A 20,030-nucleotide genomic window follows, 5' to 3' on the forward strand; every position below is an offset into this window, starting at 1 on the left:
TGAATGTAGGGACCCAGTATTCAAAAAGGCCAAGTACATAAACTACTTGGGGAACAACTGTTTGATGAGAATTTCTGAGGAAACAGGAAAGCAGTCTGGTGAGAAATAGATTTAGAGAAATATCTTCAACCATATACCACAATATAGTTCAAATGGTCAAAAGGTCACATTGTAAAAAAAAATTAGAAGAGAATGGAAGGTTGAGTCATGACTATGGTTGGGGAAAAAATTGTAACCAAACAGTATAGAATTGATAATAAAATACAAAATAGAAAAAAAATTGATTATACAGCTTTAGGAAAGTTTTGCCCATGGTTCTCCTTTGCAGCTGGGGGGGGGGGGTGGGGAAAGTAATGGATTGGGAAAATTTTTGCATCATGAATCTCCATATAAATCTCACAATCTCAACTCTATAGATACTTAACATAAGATCTATAGCCTTCCCCGCCAATAGATAATTGAACAATAGGCATTCTCCATCCACTTTTTTTCCAATGTAGATAACTAGAGTGAAACACTTCTGAAAGATTATAGGCCTCATTTAGGAGGCACAGTAATGTTTCAGGGCTTAATGCAAAAGCAACATCTGGAGAATTTCTTCATGAATAGGGAAACCCTCTTCCATTCTGACTCTGCATTGGATATTTTTCATGGTAGTAGCAAATGTCTCTAGTAAGAACGACTTCCTGGGCAGCTAGGTGGCACAGTGGATAGAGAGCTGGCCTCAGGAGTACCTGAGTTCAAATCCGGTCTCAGACACTTAACAATTCCCTAGCTGTGTGGCCTTGGGCAAGCCATTTAACCCCATTTACCTTGCAAAAACCTAAACAACAACAACAACAACAACAACAAATATATATATATATATATATATATATATATATATATATATATATATACAGAGAACTGAGTCAATTTTTTTTAGGTTTTTGCAAGGCAAATGGGGTTAAGTGGCTTGCCCAAGGCCACACAGCTAGGTAATTATTAAGTGTCTGAGACCGGATTTGAACCCAGGTACTCCTGACTCCAGTGCTTTATCCACTTCGCCACCTAGCTGCCCCTGAGTCAATCTTTTTAAAAAAAAAGACAAGCCATTCCTCAATTGACAAATGGTCAAAGGATATGCAAAAGCAATTTATAGATGAGGAAATCAAAGCAATCCATAGTCATATGAAAAATTGCTCTAAATCACTAATTATTAGAGAAATGCAAATTAAAACATCTCTGAGGTACCAACTCACACCTCTCAGACTGGTCAATATGACCAGAAAGGACAATGATCAGTGTTGGAAGTGATATGGGAAATATGGGATACTAATACATTGTTGGTGGAACTGTGAACTCATCCAACCTTTCTGGAGAGCAATTTGGAATTATGCCCTAAAAGCAACAAAAATGTGCATACTCTTTGATCCAGCAACACTGCTACTGGGCCTATACCCTGAAGAGATTATGAAAAAGGGCAAAAACATCACTTGTACAAAAAATGTTCATAGAAGCTCTATTTGTGATGGCAAAGAAATGGAAACTGAGGGAATGTCCATCAATTGGGGAATGGCTTAACAAACTGTGGTATATGTATGTGATGAAACACTGTTATTCTATTAGAAACCAGGAGGGATGGAATTCAGGGAAGCCTGGAAGGATTTGCATGAACTGATGCTGAGTGAGATGAGCAGAACCAAAAGAACACTGTAAACCCTAACAGCAACATGGGGGTGATGATACACCTTGATGGACTTGTTCATTCCATCAATGCAACAATCAGGCATAATTTGGGGATATCTGCGATGAAGAATGCTATCTATATCTTAAGAAAGAATTGTGGAGTTTGAACAAAGACCAAAGACTATTACCTTTACTTTTAAAAAAAGTTATCTTATTACATAATTCTGCTATATCATACTATATATTTCTTCCCTAAGGATATGATTTCTCATCACATTCAACTTAAATCAATGCATACTATTGGAACAATGCAAAGACTAACAAACTGCCTTCTGTGGGGTGTGTGGGGGGGAGGGAAGCAAGATTGGGGGGAAAAATTGTAAAACTCAAAATTTTTCTACTTTTGCTCCCAAGCTATTGAACACTTCTGGGGAAAAAAATCACAAAACTAAGCTGATTTCATTCATTATAGATTCATGGCAGGGTGGCTAGGTGACACAATGGATAGAGCACTGGCCCTGGAGTCAGGAGTACCTGAGTTCAAATATAGCCTCAGACAATAATTACCTAGCTGTGTGGCCTTGGGCAAGCCACTTAACCCCAGTGCCTTGCAAAAAAAAAAACAAAAACAAAAAACTAGAAAAGAAAACCTATAGATTCATAGCACATAAGTCTTACATGGAACTATGTGCCTGCTAAACTATTCTTTTATTCTATCCTTATGGATTCCTCATCTCTGTACTAGAAATGCCAGGGCACTCTCCGAAAGGAAATACTTTGTTAACTCCTTGAACTAGGTGTTAAGTCTCTGATTTTTAAAAGGAGAGAAGCCTCCCCCAAAAGACAAGCAGACAGAATTTGGATAAAACTAGGAGATAGACCCAGACATAGCAGAAGACATTGAAAGCAGATAAGGACATCAGGCACAAAAAGAGTCAACATAGTAGACATCAGACACTGGCACAGAGACACAGACCCAGAAATGCCCAAGACTTAGACACTCAGTGAGAAAGTCATGGATGCTAAACCATAGGTAGACCTGGAGAGAAGTCTTAAAACAATCTGTAGTATTTATCAGCTATCACCAGAAAGATGGAAGAGGATAGGAGATTTAGAATCTCAATTGTAGAAGGGAGGAAAATCAAGTCAACAAGCATTTAATAAATGATTAGGCAGGGAAATCAAAACAACTCGCACCTATCAGATTGGCCAAGATTGACAAAAAGGGAAAATGATCAATGTTGGAGAGGTTGTGGGAGTATTGGGACATAAGATGCACTGCTGGTGGAGTTGTGAACGGATCCTACCATTCTAGAGACCCATATGGAACTATGCCCAAAGAACAATAAAACTGTTCATTCCCTTTGATTCAGCAATTCTAATTCTAACCCTATATCCAGAAGAAATCATTAAAAAATGGGAAAAGTCCCACATGTTCCAAAATATTTGCAGCTTTTTTTGTAATAGCAAAGAATTGGAAATTGAGGGGAATGCCCATCAGTTGGGGATTTATTGAACAAGTGATGGTATATGAATGCTAAGGAATACTATTCTAAAGAAAACAAATGGTCAGAATCTAGAGAAACATGGACTGAATTACAGGATCTGATGCTGAGCATAGGGAGCAGAACAAAGAGAATATTGTTCACATAATAACAACAGAGTTGATCAGCTCTGATGGATTGCAACTGCTCTCAGAGGTTTCAGAGAGCTAGGACAATTTTTATTAGACCAGCTACCGACAATGCTATCCCCATCCAGAGGTAGAAAAACAAAACAAAAAACCCTTCAGAATCTGATGAACACTACATTCACTTTTGAAAAAATTTCTCATGTATTTCCCTTAATCCTAATTCCTCATACTGAAAATGACTAATCTGTAACACTTTTTTTTAGGTTTTTGCAAGGTAAATGGGGTTAAAGTGGCTTGCCCAAGGCCACACAGCTAGGTAATTATTAAGTGTCTGAGGCCAGATTTGAACTCAGGTACTCCTGACTCCAGGGCCAGTGCTTTATCCACTGTGCCACCTAGCCGCCCCAATCTGTAACATTTTTAACACAAATGTGTATGTACAACATTCACCTGACTTTGCCACTGAAGGGAGGGTAAAAGGAAATTATGTAACTTAAAAATATGCATATGCATATGAATGAATGTTGAAAAACTTTTATAACATGTATCTAGAAAAATAAAATATCGATTAAAAAAATGATCAGGAGGGTGGTGCAGTGAATCAGAGCACTGAGGAGGACAGGAATTCGAAATCTGGCCTCAGACAGTTGTATGATCTTAGGCAAGTCACTTAACCCTGACTGTCTCACATCCAGGGCCATCTCCAGTCATCCTGATTAATATCCGACCACTGGATCCAGATGGTTCCAGAGGAGAATGTGAGACTGGTGACTTAGCCCACCACTCCCAAACTCAAGGTATCACCTCCCTGATGTCAGGGTCTTCCATAACAAAAGACAAACAAAAGATCCAGGTACTGTTCAAATTCAAATAGGATAAGTTCCTCAAGGAGCTTATACTCTAATGGGAGAAGACCTTATATAAAAGGAAGTAGGAGGTAGGAGTAAGGATAGAGAAGCTATCTGTGTGGGGCCATGGTAGAGAAGTCTGGGAGAGTCCTAAGTATGGGCTGTTTCATCTTCAAGGAACTAAAGAAAAAGGAACATCCCAGGGAACCATGGGTGTTGAGGAGCTAATTACACTGATTCTTTTCCCTGTTCTGTACTGTTTATGAAAACATGACATTTATATAGTGATTTGTGGGCAGCAAGACGTCATGGTGTATATCTTGTCTGGCTTGGAGTATAGAAGACTCATCTTCTGAGTTCAAATCCTGGGCAAGTCACTTCATCCTGTTTACTTCGGTTTCCTCTTTTATGAAATGAGCTAGAGAAGTTAAAGCCAAATCATTCCAATGCCTTTGCCAAGAAAACACCAAATTGGATCCTAAAAAGTGTAACACATCTGAAAGAAACTGAATTGAAAATATCATGCTACAAATATTGCACTTGAGCTTTGAAGAACCCCTGTAAGATAGGAATTAGCAGTTCCATTTTTATGCAGGCTCCAAGAAATTAAATGAATAGCTAGAAAGCATCATAGGCTAAATTTGAACCCAGGTCTTCCCTGTCACCAGCTCTAATATTCTGTACTTCACCAGAGAGGAGGATCATTAGCTGATTTCTGCAAAAGAAAGGAAAGTTAGATTTTTATCAGGTTAAATAAAACCTTGCCTATAATTAAAGTCTTGTTGAATGTTTGAAGAAAAGCCAAGGGCCCTTTGGAGAAGAGACATGTGCTGAATTCTTATACTCTCAAGAGAAACTCTAGGTAGGGTGAAAAGGAGTTATAGAAATTATTACTGAGAAAAACCCTTAAGGTGAAATAATGTTCAGGAGCCCAGGTCAAATCCCACCTTCAATGAGGAGTTTTTCCTGATCTTCTCCCTTCCTCTCACCCTTCCTTTTCTTCTGAAATTACTTTTCATTCACCCTATATGGAATTTGTTGTTGAGTCATTTCAATCATATCTGACTGTGACCCCATTTGAGGTTTTCTTGGCAAAGATACTGGAATAGTCTGCCATTGCCTTCTCTAACTCATTTCACAAATGAGGAAACTGAGGCTAACAGGGTAAAATGACTTGCCCAGAGTCATAGCGTTAGTGCCTGAGGCCGAATTTGAACCAAAGGAGTCTTCTGCCCTGCACTATGGCGCCACCTAGCCATCCACTACACATAGTACATGTGGGATTTTGGGGGGGGTGCTATCTCTCCCACTAAAATGGGGTAAGTACTGTGCTTTCATTTTTATTTTGTATCTTTAATATTGTGCCATAGTCACTAACTTATACTTAATTAATAAATACTGTTGACTGAATAAGGCTTGTGGCCTCTTTGTCCCCACAGTGACGATAATGAACTTTTCCCTGGCTTAGAATCCTAGATTTACGATAAGGGAAGCAGAGTTGTAAGACTGAGGGGTGTGGCTGTGGACCCAGGTCCTCCAATGCTCTGGCACTTTCCTCCTCCCTCATGCACTGTGGCTGCTTATCCATGTCGTATTCCACCTCCAACTTCTCTCTCTGTCTCTCTCCCCTTCCTCCCTCCACACTCCTCCCCCCCTTCTTCCCTTCTCTTTGTCTCCTTTATCTCTTTTTCCCCCTCCCCTCTTTTTCTTCTTTCTTTCCCTTCTTTCTCCCTCCTGCCTTCTCTCCCCCCATCCTCTCTCCCCCTCCTGTCTTCTTTCTCTCTTGTTTCTCTTTTTCTGCCTCTGTCTCCCTCTCTGTCTCCTTTGTCTCTTTCCTTCTCTCCCTTCTCTCCCTGTCCTCTTTCCCTCCTCTCTCTCTCTCTCTCTCTCTCTCTCTCTCTCTCTCTCTCTCTCTCTGTCTCTCTCTGTCTCTCTCTAGTCACAGAAGATGATCACCTTGGGTAAGATATGCCCTTTTTCCCACTTTCTTCCCCTTCCTCCAGGACCTTCCTCTGTCAGTGAACATAAAGAACCGTTCTTTAGATGGGGGGGGGCAAGGCTGGAGGGTGAGGGGGGAAAGGAGAGGAGAGCTCCTTTGGTCCATGCTACCTGCCATACCCCTTAGGTGGTTAGTGCCAGATTTGGATACATGAAGACCTGACTTTGAATCTTGCTTTGGACACTAGTTATTTGAACCTGGAAAAATATTTTAACTCCCTCCCTCTCTCAGATTCAATTTTCTCATCTGTTTAAAATGGGGATGATAATAATAATAACACCTATTTGCAGGGATATTGTAAGGACCAAATGTGTTCAGTGTTAACTATCATTATTTCTGTTATTTCCTAACTCCTCCCTTTCATGAAACTGCCTTCAAATCCAAACCCTCTTTCCACTCACTCTCCTTCCTTCCCTCTTTATTGGATAGAATAAATAGAGGGGCATGGTGCTATGACCCAAAGCCCCCATGCAAATTCTGTAAGCAGTGTGAAAAGAATAGTGAGGGGTGGCTAGGTGGCACAGTGGATAAAGCACCAGCCCTGGAGTCAGGAGTACCTGAGTTCAAATCTGGCCTTACACACTTAATAATTACCTGGCTGTGTGGCCTTGGGCAAGCCACTTAACCCCATTTGCCTTGCAAAAAAACCTAAAAAAAAGAATAGTAAAAAGAATCCTGGATTTGGGTACCTGGATCCAAACTATTGCGTTACTTATGACCCAAGTTACCTTGGGCAAGTCATTTCCCTTTGGGAGGCTTTAGATTCCTTATCTAAATTAAATAAAGACATTGGACCAGTTTCTGAGGCTCCTAATAGCTTTCACCAACTGAGGCAGGGATTCTCCCTCTCCTCTATCTCCCTTCCTAGGAAGGCCATCAGGGTTCTCCTTGGGGCAAAAGACACGTGAGCTAGTCCCTCAGGCCCAGAGCAGGTTCTCCCACATTCCTGGGTGAGTCGTAGGTGGAGGGTGTGCCTGCCTCAGGCTCCTGGGGGAGGCCCCTGAAGGGCTGGGGAAAATCCTATGACCAGAACCCTAGGCTGCTCGGGCCACCCCTGGCCCAGTGGGGTTTGGGGCATTAACTCCTTCTCTCCTGGATGCTAGCTCTCCATAGCTTCAGAGAAGAGAGCCCTGAGACTCCTTACCCAGACAGAAACCTTCCATGACCCTCCTGGGATTCGTAGTCACACAGGTTTGGTTCCCCATCCCCCTTCTTTCTTCATTTCTATTTAGGGGAGAGAAAATCAATGCTTGTTAATTGACAGTTTTAAATTTAATATGAAAAAATATTGTGTCCTTTGTGAAGGAGGTGTGATTGGGAAGAGGGCCTAAGAAGCCCATTGTGCTCTATATATGGAGATATAGCTACATAGATGTATAAATCTATATCCTTATCCATATATGTAAAATGTGGTTCACATATATATAATAATATGCATATTCATATGTTCATATAAATATACATACAGGTATATAGGGAGGGAGGGAGGTCCAGTCCACTCCCAGCTCTCAAAGTATCTCCTGTTTCCCTTCTCAAGTTTCCACCTTCCCCCGTTTGATGTCTCTTCCTGGGATCCTGGTCCCCCAATGAGAAAGGGACATTCGCACTCAGAACCCTGGGCTTCTCCCGGTCTTACCCTTCCAGCCCCAGGTTGCATTCCCAGGCAATTAAGGCCCCCGAGGACCGCTTGGGGAAGTTTTGACCACCAGGGGGCAGCAGGCAAGCATCAGCAAATCCTTGGGGTGTCTGAGAGAGGATGGGGTGGGAGAGGAGCTACAGTGTGGTGGGGGGGCAAAGTAAACGAGTTCTTGGAGAGCGGGCAGGGGCGGAGCCGGGGGAAGTGATAATTGCCTCCGGCTAGGGACTGACTTTGTGTATTAACAATAAAAAATTCCCCACTGCCTTAAGACTCCCATTTAACTGACTTTATGCCCATTTTGCAGATGAGAAAGCCTGGGTTACCCAGCAATTGGCATGGACAGGATTAGAACTCAAAGCCTTCGGGCTTCCAGGCCAGTCCTGAGCCAGTGCCCAAAGCCTTCCCTGTCTCCTCCGCTCCGAGTGAGGAAGCTGCAGACAGAACTCTGAATCCGGCACAAGATGGACATCTGGTCCCTGCACCAACACAAATTCCAATAGAAGCTCCCCGGGCATGAGGAATCAGCCTGGGACTGTCCTAGTCTTTCGGTTTCCTTGGCCTCCCCTCCCTCCCATATTTAGATCTCCAAGCACAGAAAGAACTCATCTGCAATATAAAGGAGTGGTGGGGTCCGCGTTCCCCAAGCTCCCTTAATCCCAACCATAGCGCCAGCCCCCACCCAATTGAGAACTCAAAGCAACTCAGGGCAACAGCAGCCCATCCCGGCTGCCTCTTTCTCCAGACCCCCTGAGGAATTTCCCGAGTGCCAGGGTGGTACCACCAGGGTGCCCACCCTCTCTCCTGCCAATTTCCCCCACCCCGGTGTCCACCCCAGAGGGTGAAGGATGACAGACACTGACAATCATTAAACCAGCCTAGCCTGATTTCCCAGCAGCCTCCCGCTCGCCAGCCTGCGACATACTATGCAAATCACCCAGGGCAGGGAGCCTGGGTCCCGAGGCCAGGAAATCCCCTTGGTCCAATGAGGCTGGCCGCCTCAAGGCTAACCAGCTCGGGTTACATCAGGGAGCTGCCTATAAAACGCTCCTGCCCTGGGAGGAGTCTGCCTTAGGCTTCATTTAGGGCGGAGTAAGGAGGAGAGCTGGAGGTAGATAGCTAGTGTGTTCACTTACCTGCTTGCTTACCTGGATTACCTCCTGCCGCTGCCTTCCCTGCGCTCTCTGGCTCCAGGCTTACACTGGTAGGTTCCCAATTCACCCCCTATAGGAAGCATGCCTAGGCAGCATGGCAATCTCCAAAGTCTCATTGGGCTAGGAACTGAGGAGGGGAATCCCCCCCCCCCCCCCATCTCGAGCTTGAGGCTCCTATAGAGGGACATTCAGGTCTTTTACTGACTTGTCCCAATATTGGATACTAAGACTCTCAGGGAGGCTTGCGTGGGGGAGGGGTCTACTTTGAGGGGTTCTTTAGAACGAGTCTCTCCATCCCAACCTGTTTCAGAGTATCAGGTCCAGAGGAAGGGATCTTGGTGATGGGAAGAAATCAACATCGGAAAAATGACTTTTCCTACCTCAACCTAGAGAAGAATTCCCATGGAAAGTTAGAGTGGGGAGACAGACTTAAATTCTAGGCTGCCTCCCTACACCAAGGCGACCTTGAATCTCAGCCCTATTCTCCAGACAGTATTGGAAATTCTTGATCAGTCCCAGCGGTTTGAGAGATGCTGGCTCTGCCCCTAACCACCTGAAGTGGAGAGAGAAAGAGAGCAGACTGACTGATAGCCCTGATGTTACCACTAACTACATGAATGACCTTGAGAAAGTGGCTTTATTTATCCTCCGACCTCCCTTTTGTACATTCACAAAATGGGAGAATTGAACTCCATCCAGATTGGAAACACTTTAGCTCCTCTGGGAAGTTCTTGAGGGGGTAGAGATGGGGTGTTGGGATTTTTTTTTGTCCCCAAGTCTCTGATCCCTAAGAAAAGTAATAAAAAGTGGGGCTAATACCCCACCTGTGGAAGCCTTGATCTTCTGATCCCTGACCCCAGTTTTTCATCTCTCCTCCACTTGAACCAGAAAGAGGGAGAGAGAGAGAGGGAGAGAGGAAGCCTCATGGCTGCATCTTGTGAGATCAGCAACATTTTCAGCAACTATATCAACGCCATGTACCAGGCAGAAGACCCAGCTCCAGCCTCATCGGCCACCTTGGGTGGTGACGACCTGGTACTAACCCTGAGCAATCATCAGATGCCCCTAGAGGGCACAGGTGGGTCCTGGGAGCAAGGCGAATCTGGGGAAATGGAGCTTAGGAGTCAGGAAGGCATAGGAGAAGGGAGACTTGGATGCCTTCTCCACTCTGAAAAAGTGGAAGAGATGCAGGGAGAAGAGTGAATGAGAGTAACCTAGAGAGGGAGTTGTGGGAGATTGGGGGGAATATCCATGAAACAATAATACAACCTGGGCCCTCACAAAGGTCTGTGGGAATAAAGTGGGAATGGAGAGGCAGAGGTAAGTCCAGGCTTCCGTTTACCCTGCTAACCTAGTGCCCTCTTCTTTTGTTAGACAAAGCCAGCTGGTCAGGGATGCTGCCCCAGCAGTGGACAAAGGCCCAGGTCTTAGAATGGATCAGCTATCAGGTGGAGAAGAATAAGTATGATGCAAGTGCCATTGACTTTTCCCGATGCAATATGGATGGTGCCACATTGTGCTGCTGCCCCCGGGAAGAGTTGGGCCTGGTCTTTGGACCTCTGGGAGATGAGATCTATAACCAGCTACAAGACCTCTGTGAGTGCCAGAGGGAGGAGTCTGTCCCCCACATAGCCCAGGGTTAGAGTCATCAGTTAAGTTACCCCACCATCACCATAGAGAGCAGAACCCTTGATTTTCAAGGGCTCTGATGGCAACCTAGAAGGCAGATTGGGAGTTGGGGATTTGGTTTCACCAACAGGTTCAGGGGGCAAACTAGTGTATTTAAGTAGGGGACAGGGTTGGCATTAAATTAAGCCATTTCCTAAGGCTCTTGGGTGGGGAAGAAGCCTAGAATCTCAACCTCTAGTCAGATGGATCATAGAATTCTGGAAAATGGGAGAAAGAAGAAGAGCTACTCAGTATCCCCAGCTGATAGCTTGACAGCACTCCTCCCACCCCCCAAATTCTGACTTCTCTCTTGCCCTCCTTTTCTTTAGCATCTGGCACATCTGATGAGCTGAGCTGGATCATTGAGCTCCTGGAGAAGGATGGCCTCACCACTCCAGATATCATGGGAGACTCTACCTTTGGTGAGAGTCCTATCTTTCTCTTTATTTCTGCCTTCTTAACCTATTTACCAGCTGACCTCCAACCAACCTAGGGTAGATTCCAAAAATCTCCATGACCTATTCTCCATAGGCAAGCCATTTAACCTCCTAGAACTGTATCCTTTATGGATGAGAAATGGTGGGGAGAGGGGGAGGGGGAGAGAATTAAGGGTATTCGATAAACTGATCTCTTAAGGGCTCTGGCCTGGTCACTCACACCCCTTACCTGGAAAAATACACTTTGTCTTCCAGGACCCTCATGAATATTCTCTGAGAGAACCCCACCCAGTTCCTGATCTAGCCCAACTGATCCCTGCTATCTTCTCTCCCCAGATCATGGCAGCCCCTTCAACCAAGATTTGTTGGATGACTCAAGGTTGGTCAGTCCCTATTACCCAGGAAGCTATGGGGCGGGGGCTCCTTCACCAGGCTGCTCTGATGTGTCCACTTCAGGTAAGAATCTTAAGTCCTGGTGCCCTGAAACTACCAAACCCTCAGCCCTTCTGTATCCCAAGTGACCTTGTAAGGGATAGAAACTACAGCTGAACTGCCGATAAAAAAAGGACAGGGTTAGCTAAGGAGAAACGGCTCAGCTGCACTTGGGATGCAAGGACTCAGATAAGCCCAAGTTAAGGGTGGCCAGGAGGGTGTTTGCCAGCTTAGGGAATTCACTTACTTTCTTTCCTTCTCTGATCTAGGGACTGGAACCTCACAAAGTCCCCACTCAGACTCTGGTGCAAGTGACGTGGATTTAGATCCCACAGACAACAAACTCTTCTCTTTTCCTAATGGTAAGTGAGGGAAGAGGGTATAGAGGTGGCCCTCCCCAGTGTGGGAGCACAATCTCTGAGCTCTTTGAGGGGAGTAGTCAACTGTCTGGGCAGGGGAGGAAAAGACCTAACTAGGGAAGTTTTGTGAAGACCAAAGTGGACACTACCAACTGGACTGAGGTTGACTGGTGAAAAGCTCAGAAATTAGAGAAGGTGGGGCAGCTAGGTGGCACAGTGGATAGAGCACCGGTCCTGGAGTCAGGAGGACCTGAGTTCAAATCCGGCCTCAGACACTTAATATTTACCTAGCTGTGTGGCCTTTGGCAAGCCACTTAACCCCATTGCCTCACAAAAACCTAAAAAAAAAAAATTAGAGAAGGAAGTGTGATGGGTGCTTTTGAGTGCCTCAAGATGAGATTGGGGAAAAGGGCTGACTTTGGAGGAACCTGAGACCAAGTGAAAAAAAGTGACTGGGTCAAGGGGAGAGGGTGGTTAAGGGAGCTTCTTTTTAAACCTTGTGTGTTTGGGAAAACAGGTTCTAGTATGAGTGAAAGGAATGGTAATGGACCTCAGCAGTCTTGACTTCCAGCCTGAACCTGCTTGAGTTTGGATTCCTAGCTAGGGTTGTTGGGATGGGGGAGGAGGGACAAAGTATTGACAGATAGAATTCTTAGACATTCGGATATATTTCCAGAGAAGCTGAAAATTGATTGAACTCCCAGCTTAACCCCATTTTCCTTCTTTCTTCTCTCCCAAGATGACTTCTCCAACTATAAGAAAGGAGACCTGAAATATGGAAAGAGGAAACGAGGACGGCCCCGTAAGCTGAGTAAGGAGACTCGAGAGTGCCTGGAGAGCAAGAAAAGCAAACATGGTAAGAATAGCCCCTCTTACTATGGTTGCCATCCTTGGAGGGTGATAAATGGTCCTTTGAACTATTTAGTTTCCAAAAGACCTTCCTCAACTTTATATGCTCACATTTAGCATAGATATGCCCGCCATCTGTCAATGACAGCTAAGGTTACCTTCCCTGTGAGAAGTAAGATTTTTTTACCTAAAGAAACTGATGGGGCATCCAGGTGGCCTAGAGGATAGAGCACAGGCCCTGGAGTCAGGAGGACCTGAGTTCAAATTGGACCTCAGACACTTAACAATTGCCTAGCTTTGTGACCTTGGGCAAGTCCTTAACCCTGTTGCCTTAAATAAATAAAAATAAAAAATAAAATAAAATGCATAAAGAAACTGAGGAAAGTGATTTTCCTGAGCTCATATAGCTATTTTGTGGCAGAATCAAGAATCAAAAATAGTCATAGTTATACCATGGAAACAATGTAAAGACTATAATAGAGACTGCCTTCTGAGAGGGGGGTGGGGGGGAGGGAAGCAAGATTAGGGGAAAAATTGTAAAATGCAAAATAAATAAATTCAAAAATAGTCACAGATTCTTAGGTAGAAGGAATCTTAGAGCTTCTCTAGCTGGACCTTTTTATTAAATCCAGGAGAAAACAGGCAGAAAGAAGTCATGACTTGACTTAAGCATGACTTGACTTAAGCGGTTACCCCAAATTAGGACTCCAGTTTCCTGACTCATTCTGAAGTTCCTTTAGGCAAGTACTAAACCTGCTCTGTTGAGATGAGGATAGGGACAGTGAATTTGGGACCATTGAGGACCCAGGGGTAAGGGGTAGGGAAAAGTTGCAAGGTATGATACATTAGAAAGAAAATTGGATTTAAATTGAGCTCAGATTTCTGTTACATAAAACATCAGGATAAGTTTATTTCACTTTGGAACTTAAGGTTTTTTTAGTTGCAAAATGGGCAATAATAATATTCTGAGGATAAAACTGAAAGTAATTGAATCCCTTAGGAATCATTAATTGGGACCATCTAGTATTATCATGAGCTTTTTCTTTTTTCTTTTTTTTTTAACTATGTTCTTCTGACCCTTGAGGTGACAGAGGACTGGAAAGCCAAAGAATTCCCAGTCAGACTCTTAAAAGCCAGAATTTGCAGGTTTCAAGTCTCAGGATAGAGGCTTGGATAATGGTGAAAGAGGAGACTGAGGGAAGTTATTAGCTACATTGCTCTTATCCAATCAATTAAATAATAACCATTTGTGAAGAGCTGTTCCACTGTACATCGACAATAAATGAAGCAAAATTTGACCTCAAGTACTTAGATTCTATTGGATGAAACAGAAATAAATCTATATAGAACAAATACAAAGGAAGTAAAAAGATGGTTAGAGCTGCTGTGTTCGTAGGTTAATTCTCAGTCTTTGGGGAAGGCAGAGTCTAGAATGGGCATCTAGTGAACAGACATTGCCCCCATCTTTAAAAGCAGCAAAACAAATGGGAATATAGCCAAAATAAAAATTGGAAGCATGATAATTGCAAGAATGAAATGAGGAAAAGGATAGGTCCCTGGACTAGAAGGAAGAGCCACACGTGTTGTTTCTCTAAAGGCCTTTGGAAAAACAGATTCAGTGAAAGACTCTCAGAGTCAAACCAAGAAAACCCTGGGGTTTTTCATCTTTCTAGTGAGTGATAGATTTGGAACAAGTGAGTTGATCCTGCTTGGCTCCTCAGCTTACTGGTTCTTTGTTCACAGCTCCACGGGGGACACACCTATGGGAGTTTATACGGGACATCCTCATCCACCCAGAGCTCAATGAAGGCCTTATGAAGTGGGAGAACCGGCATGAGGGCGTCTTTAAGTTCTTACGATCTGAGGCTGTGGCCCAGCTGTGGGGTCAGAAAAAGAAAAATAACAGCATGACCTATGAGAAACTCAGCCGTGCCATGAGGTGAGCTGTCTAGAGGGTGGCCAAGCTTGGGAGAGGGCCAGAAAGCTCCTAGTTGGAGGGAGGGGAAACAGCATCATTTGGTTATGACAAGAGAAAAGGACCAGAGATTGCTTCTGATTCATAAAAGTATAGAATATTGAGAGGCAGAAGGGACCTTATTGATCATTTCTGTCCCAATCTCTTGATTTTACAGATAAGGAAACAAGTTCAGAAAGTTAACCTTCTGAGTGACTTACAAATGACTTGTACAAGGTCACAGCTAATAGATATTGGAGCCAAGACTACTTCAACCTAGAGTTTCTGACTGCCAAGCCCAGTCTCCTTTCCAAGCTGCCAATCCTAATGTTTAGGTGTCCTTAGAATAGGGTAATTTTATAAGGGCAATACTCAGCTGTGAACAGAATATTCAAGGGAAGTTTGGAGGCCCTGGTATTAAGACCTTCCTTTTTTGGGGGGGAAATTGGATTGCGATCCCTTCTATTTCTATCATTCTATAGATGATAGACACACACCTGTTCCCAAATCAGGTTACTCTATGGCATGGTCTTAAGACAAGGAACTGGTCATAAGCAGGAAAAGGGATGGGTAACATTGACCAGACCTGGGTGAGGTTTGCTCAGGAAGGCTTCCTGGAGCAGGGGAAAGGTTATGGTCAAAGATGTGGAGAAGAGAAAAAAGGGAGGGAAGGTGGAAGAAGAGTTAGATTTTAAAAGAAGAGAGGACAGTGGGGCAGGGGGGGGAGTAAGGGGGGGGAGTACCTTTGAGAAATTGGAGGGGAAACATAGGTGTATGTTGAGATGAGAATAAGGATTTATGGGATGAAGTGAAGGAGAGATAGAGTAGGAGAAAAAACTGCTCCAGTGGCTGTGTTTAGAGAGCCTGGTGTACTGGAAAAGGGGTACTGGATTTGGAAACAAACCACCCCTAGGTTCCAATCTTGCCTACTGTGTGACTCTAGGCAAATGACTTAACCCTTTGGGGCCATAGTTCCCTTATCTGTAAAACGAAGGGGTTAGATTAGATGACCTCTAAGAATTCTTCCAGGTCTCATTAATGATTTTGTAAGCTGGAAGGGATGTTAAGATAGCATCTGCTCTCTTCTTTTATAAAAGAGACAGATGAGGCCTAGGGGGAGGAGGGAAGTTAAAAGGGCTTGCCCAAAGTCACCCCCTCACACAGGAGGAGCTCTAGGGAATCCCCAGTATCTAGCATTATTTTATTGTTCCCCATCTTCCACAGGTACTACTACAAACGAGAGATCTTAGAGCGGGTCGATGGTCGGAGACTAGTTTATAAATTTGGCAAGAACTCGAGTGGTTGGAAGGAGGAGGAGGTCGTCTTGAGCCGGAACTGAACTAAAGTACGATCTAGGGACTCAGCAAACAATGAGCTCAAACCCGGACCAGAGACTTGTTCAGACATTCCAGGACCCCAGCCCTCCAAATCCCTTAAAAGAGGGTGGGTGCCCGTGTTGGCGCTGGAAGCCAGTGGGTGCGCCGCAGTGGAGTAAAACTGAACTTTGGCCTGCCATGGGCTTGTTCTCAACAGTTGTTATGGATTATGGAGACTTTGGGCCCCTCCCTCCTCTTTTTTCCTCTTGGAATTACAAACCATGGTACTGCTGACTGAAACCTAGAGGTCTCTGAGCTGGGATCCCTGAATGTCAAATGGAAGCTAAGGACCCTCTTTTTTAAGAACCCTGGGACTGATACTTTGCCAAGTAATGGGAGGCCTCTGAAGAAGGCCATAGAGAGAAGACCTACCAGCACCTTGCCTCCAGGCCTGCCCTTTTCCTGTGCTTGGACTCCGCGGGTCGTGGGTCAGAGCACTCCCTAATTTATGTGGTATAAATATGTAAGATGTACATAGAAATCTATTTTTTCAATGATACCCCTGCCCTCATACACTCCTTGACCTCTGTTGATGTGTGAGGATAAAGACCAAAGACAATTGTTCTGAGGCCAGTGACTACAGAGACTTCAGCTACTATAAACTGCTCATGGCCTTCCCCTGGACCAGGATGGATTTGTTTCTTCCTTTTGCTAAATCTGCAACAGGGGCTTGGGGGTTGGTGAAACTAGTCCCCAGGATTCCTCTTATCTCCAGAATGGATCAAAAAGTTGCAATAAAACATCTTCTGGGGGGTTGTTTTTATTTTTAACCTATGACTTGTCTGTCTTTTGAGGGCTTGGGGTTTTGTCTTTGGATAGGATCAAGGTGATTATAATGATGATGGAGGGGGCAACTGATAAGGATACCCACCCAAGGGAGGGAGAAAAGGTATGATCAAAGAAGGGGTGAGACCTTATGGAGTGAACTCGACACATTAGACACTTAATTTAGTCTCTGAAATGGGGGATAGTCTTGGGGAGAATCATTCGATATTCAATAAATTTCAAGTGACTGCTATGTCCCAGGCACATGTCAAACAAGACAATGAATGCAGAAACTTTCTAGCCATCAATACTAGTTCTGGGATCCATGACTGAACCATAAGAACAGCACGAAGAGTCATGGATTCAGTCGGGATACTTGGGTTCAAGTTTTACTTTAAGAGCTTTTCCTCTTGGGAAGGTCACTGTCTGGGCCTCACTCAATGGTATGATGAAGACCTCAGACTTCCATGGCTTCTGGAGTTCCTTCCAACTTTAAATTTATGCTCCTAATCTAGTAACTATCAGAAGCTTGTATTTCTTATTCCCTAAGGATAAGAAAAAATAATTGCTGACATTTCATTGACTCCATTTTACTAGGGCTGGCCTCCAAAGATGGGAAGATGGCTTCAAGCCCTGTATGTCTGTCACCTTGAGCCCATATATTCAAAGTGCTCTAGACAACTAATGGAATTACCTGCATTGGCAGAGGAAGTTTTTTCATGAGGGAATTCCTTATAGCAGTGAGTTAGATCACAGACCCAGAATCTGAACTTCTGATTCTTGCAGAGTTCCAAATTAGCACTCTTTATCTACTCCACTGCACTTGGTATGTAGAAGGCAGGAAGCCTATCTATAGTCTTTTGGAGTTGAGGGATCTAGGAGTTGGCAGTGCCCTGGACTAACTAATTATAAAAAAATTATCTATGTCCATTAGTAGATGACTTCAAATGACTTGAAAAAATTTGCCCAGGAACCCTTAAGAACACTGGATCAGAAGTCAGGAAATCAACTCTCATCCCAATTCTTACCACTGGAGCAATGTGACAGTTTCTTCATTTTCCAGATGAACAGTTGAGACCAGAAAACCTGATTTTTCCAGAGTAAAACAGTATTCAAATCCAAATTCTCTGACTCAAATCTGGTACTAGAACCACCTATATATAGTTGATATAAGCAAGGTGGGGTAGATAGAATGATTTATAAACTAAAACCCTGAGAATGCCAGAATATGATATACAAGAAGCATGTTTGACTTTCCAAGGCACCTGGATTACTATAACTTGTTTAGTAGGGCAATAATTGCAATGTGAATTTATTTTCCAATGAAACTGGTATTATATAATCATAGAAATTTTCTCCTGAGGAAAAAAATCCTTGGAGAAGATAAACCTTGGAAATGAAAGTGTTACTCTGGGTGGTAATAGGACACAACTTTATGCTAGCTAGGAATCAGAACATCTAGCTAAGACTTACCTGCTTATGATTTTTTATCCAGTGTCCTTTCCTAGAGTTCAAGAGTTTCTCTCATACTTTGCCATCAAAGTTAGAGACCTTAATAAGAGAAGAGGTCCCTAGGCTTCTAATCCTAACACCTTCATGAAATAATGTTTCTCCTCCAGAGCTATCTGGGTGCAGTGGCCAGATATGAATCCGGTCGACTGGAGATGGCCCCGGATGCAAGGCAAACAAGGTTAAGTGACTTAACCAAGGTCACATAGCTAGTAAATGTCAAATGTCTAAGGCCAGATTTGAACTGTCTTCCTGACCTCAAGGCCAGTGCTCTCTCTATTCATTGCACCACTGATTTACCAAAGACTCCCCTGGGTAGCAAGAAGCAAAGTCAAAGACCCCAAATTCTGTGTTCTTTCCATTACACAGTACAAAGATGCCATAGTAGTTTTCCTCGCTCTATATCCAACTGCCTCTCATGGATTGGGGAAAGGATATTGGTTCAACAGTTGAAGGATGTTTGCTCAAAATGGGCCTCTGCCCAGCAGGCTTATTGTCCCATCCTGCAGCCAAGTCTATATCACAGGGTGGGGAAAGGCACGGCAATCTTAGAATATTTCCTCATTTTAATATGGGATCTGGCCTTCACTTTCCCTATCTGGGAGTCAAGGAAGGCAAAGGAGATGGGTGACCATCAAAGGTCATCTCACAGTAGAGCAAGGACCCTAGACTGGGGCTCAACAACCTGAACTTTCATGGCAAGGAAGAAAAGAGTTCAGGGTCTGGAACCAAAGGATCTGGTTTTAAGTCCCCACTGCCTGATTCTATTCACCTTGGGCAAGTGAATCCACCTCCCAGTTTTCTTATTTGTAAAATGAAGGGCCTGGTCTAGATGATTTCTGAAGTTTTTCTCATTTCTGTATCTCTATAGACCTGTGATCTAATAGTTTGGAATTTGCAACATAGGATACAGCTGTCCTTTGAAACTGTACCCTTCCCAATGGTGTTATTGACTCTTTCTTGGTGTATCATTGTAGAAAAAAAATAAACTTTCTACTTGATCCATTCTTCCAATTTGAAGTTCTATTTGTGTTTGTACTGAGAAAACTGATGACTGGTCTATTGGTGTAGAAAGGATACAGTAAAATGTCCCAAAGAATCAGGATATGAATACAGGTCCTCTGACTCCCCAAACTGCCTCTGAATATCTTCTCTGCCCAAAAAACTATTCATCCTGAGAGAATCTGCACTCTGGTATAGGATTTGTCACTCAGGGATCCCCACAAGCTGTTGGTGGGGATACACTCATCCCTTGACCCCCAGAAGTTTTAGATTGAAACTTTTCCACCATCAGAAGGAGAGAGGAAAGAAAATGTCCCAAAGAGGTGATTGGGAAAAGGAATAAGGCTACACCCAACTGGGGAAGCTGCCCCTCCACCCTGTACCCTGTTTGCCCAGAATAAGGGTGGGTAACAAGGTAAGAAACTCATAAAGTTCATTTTTTTCCCTTCCTTTGATTGCTATGCGGGTGTGTCCTGGGTGTGGGGTAGTACTGTGACTATGAACTGGGGGGATGGGAATGGGGAAAAGGGGGTAGTAATGGTGTCACTGGACTGTTGTTGATGCTGCAGCGAATCGGCAGGTTGTTGGGTGCTATCTGCTCTCTGTCTGTTGGCATGTTATATGGGTCAGAGAGCGGTCAAGCAGCTTCTTTGTTTGGGTGTGCCCGTTCGGGCTGGCCCTGTTGCTCCCTGTCTCCCCACATAGGCCTGATATGGATTGTTTCTGGCTGTTTACTGACCT

At 43.9% G+C, this 20,030-nt stretch overlaps 1 protein-coding gene across 2 annotated transcripts; it reads left to right on the forward strand.

Annotated features, from left to right (window-relative positions):
* The first annotated feature begins 8,841 nt into the window (after nt 1–8,841).
* On the forward strand, nt 8,842–19,581 carry ELF3 (E74 like ETS transcription factor 3). 2 transcript variants are annotated; one of them, XM_074222370.1, is made up of 9 exons: nt 8,842–8,988; nt 9,827–10,016; nt 10,313–10,534; nt 10,936–11,028; nt 11,380–11,499; nt 11,745–11,837; nt 12,574–12,690; nt 14,427–14,622; nt 15,862–19,579. In XM_074222370.1, the coding sequence occupies exons 2-9, from the start codon at nt 9,863–9,865 to the stop codon at nt 15,974–15,976; spliced, it is 1,110 nt and encodes a 369-aa protein (XP_074078471.1). In that variant the 5' UTR covers nt 8,842–8,988; nt 9,827–9,862; the 3' UTR covers nt 15,977–19,579. The 2 variants fall into 2 exon arrangements, with proteins under 2 accessions (XP_074078471.1, XP_074078472.1); XM_074222371.1 differs by lacking the exon at nt 8,842–8,988 and having other exon boundaries at nt 9,853–10,016; nt 15,862–19,581.
* Nucleotides 19,582–20,030: the final 449 nt, after the last annotated feature.

The sequence above is a fragment of the Macrotis lagotis genome, chromosome 2 (genome assembly GCF_037893015.1).
Source record: "Macrotis lagotis isolate mMagLag1 chromosome 2, bilby.v1.9.chrom.fasta, whole genome shotgun sequence".
Taxonomy (NCBI): Eukaryota; Metazoa; Chordata; class Mammalia; order Peramelemorphia; family Peramelidae; genus Macrotis; species Macrotis lagotis.

Coding starts and splice junctions, on each gene's coding strand:
- ELF3 (XM_074222370.1), top strand. CDS start 9,863: ATGGCTGCATCTTGTGAGATCAGCAACATTTTCAGCAACTATATCAAC. Junction 11,500..11,744: donor CTCTGATGTGTCCACTTCAG/GTAAGAATCTTA, acceptor TCTCTGATCTAG/GGACTGGAACCTCACAAAGT. Junction 14,623..15,861: donor AAACTCAGCCGTGCCATGAG/GTGAGCTGTCTA, acceptor CATCTTCCACAG/GTACTACTACAAACGAGAGA.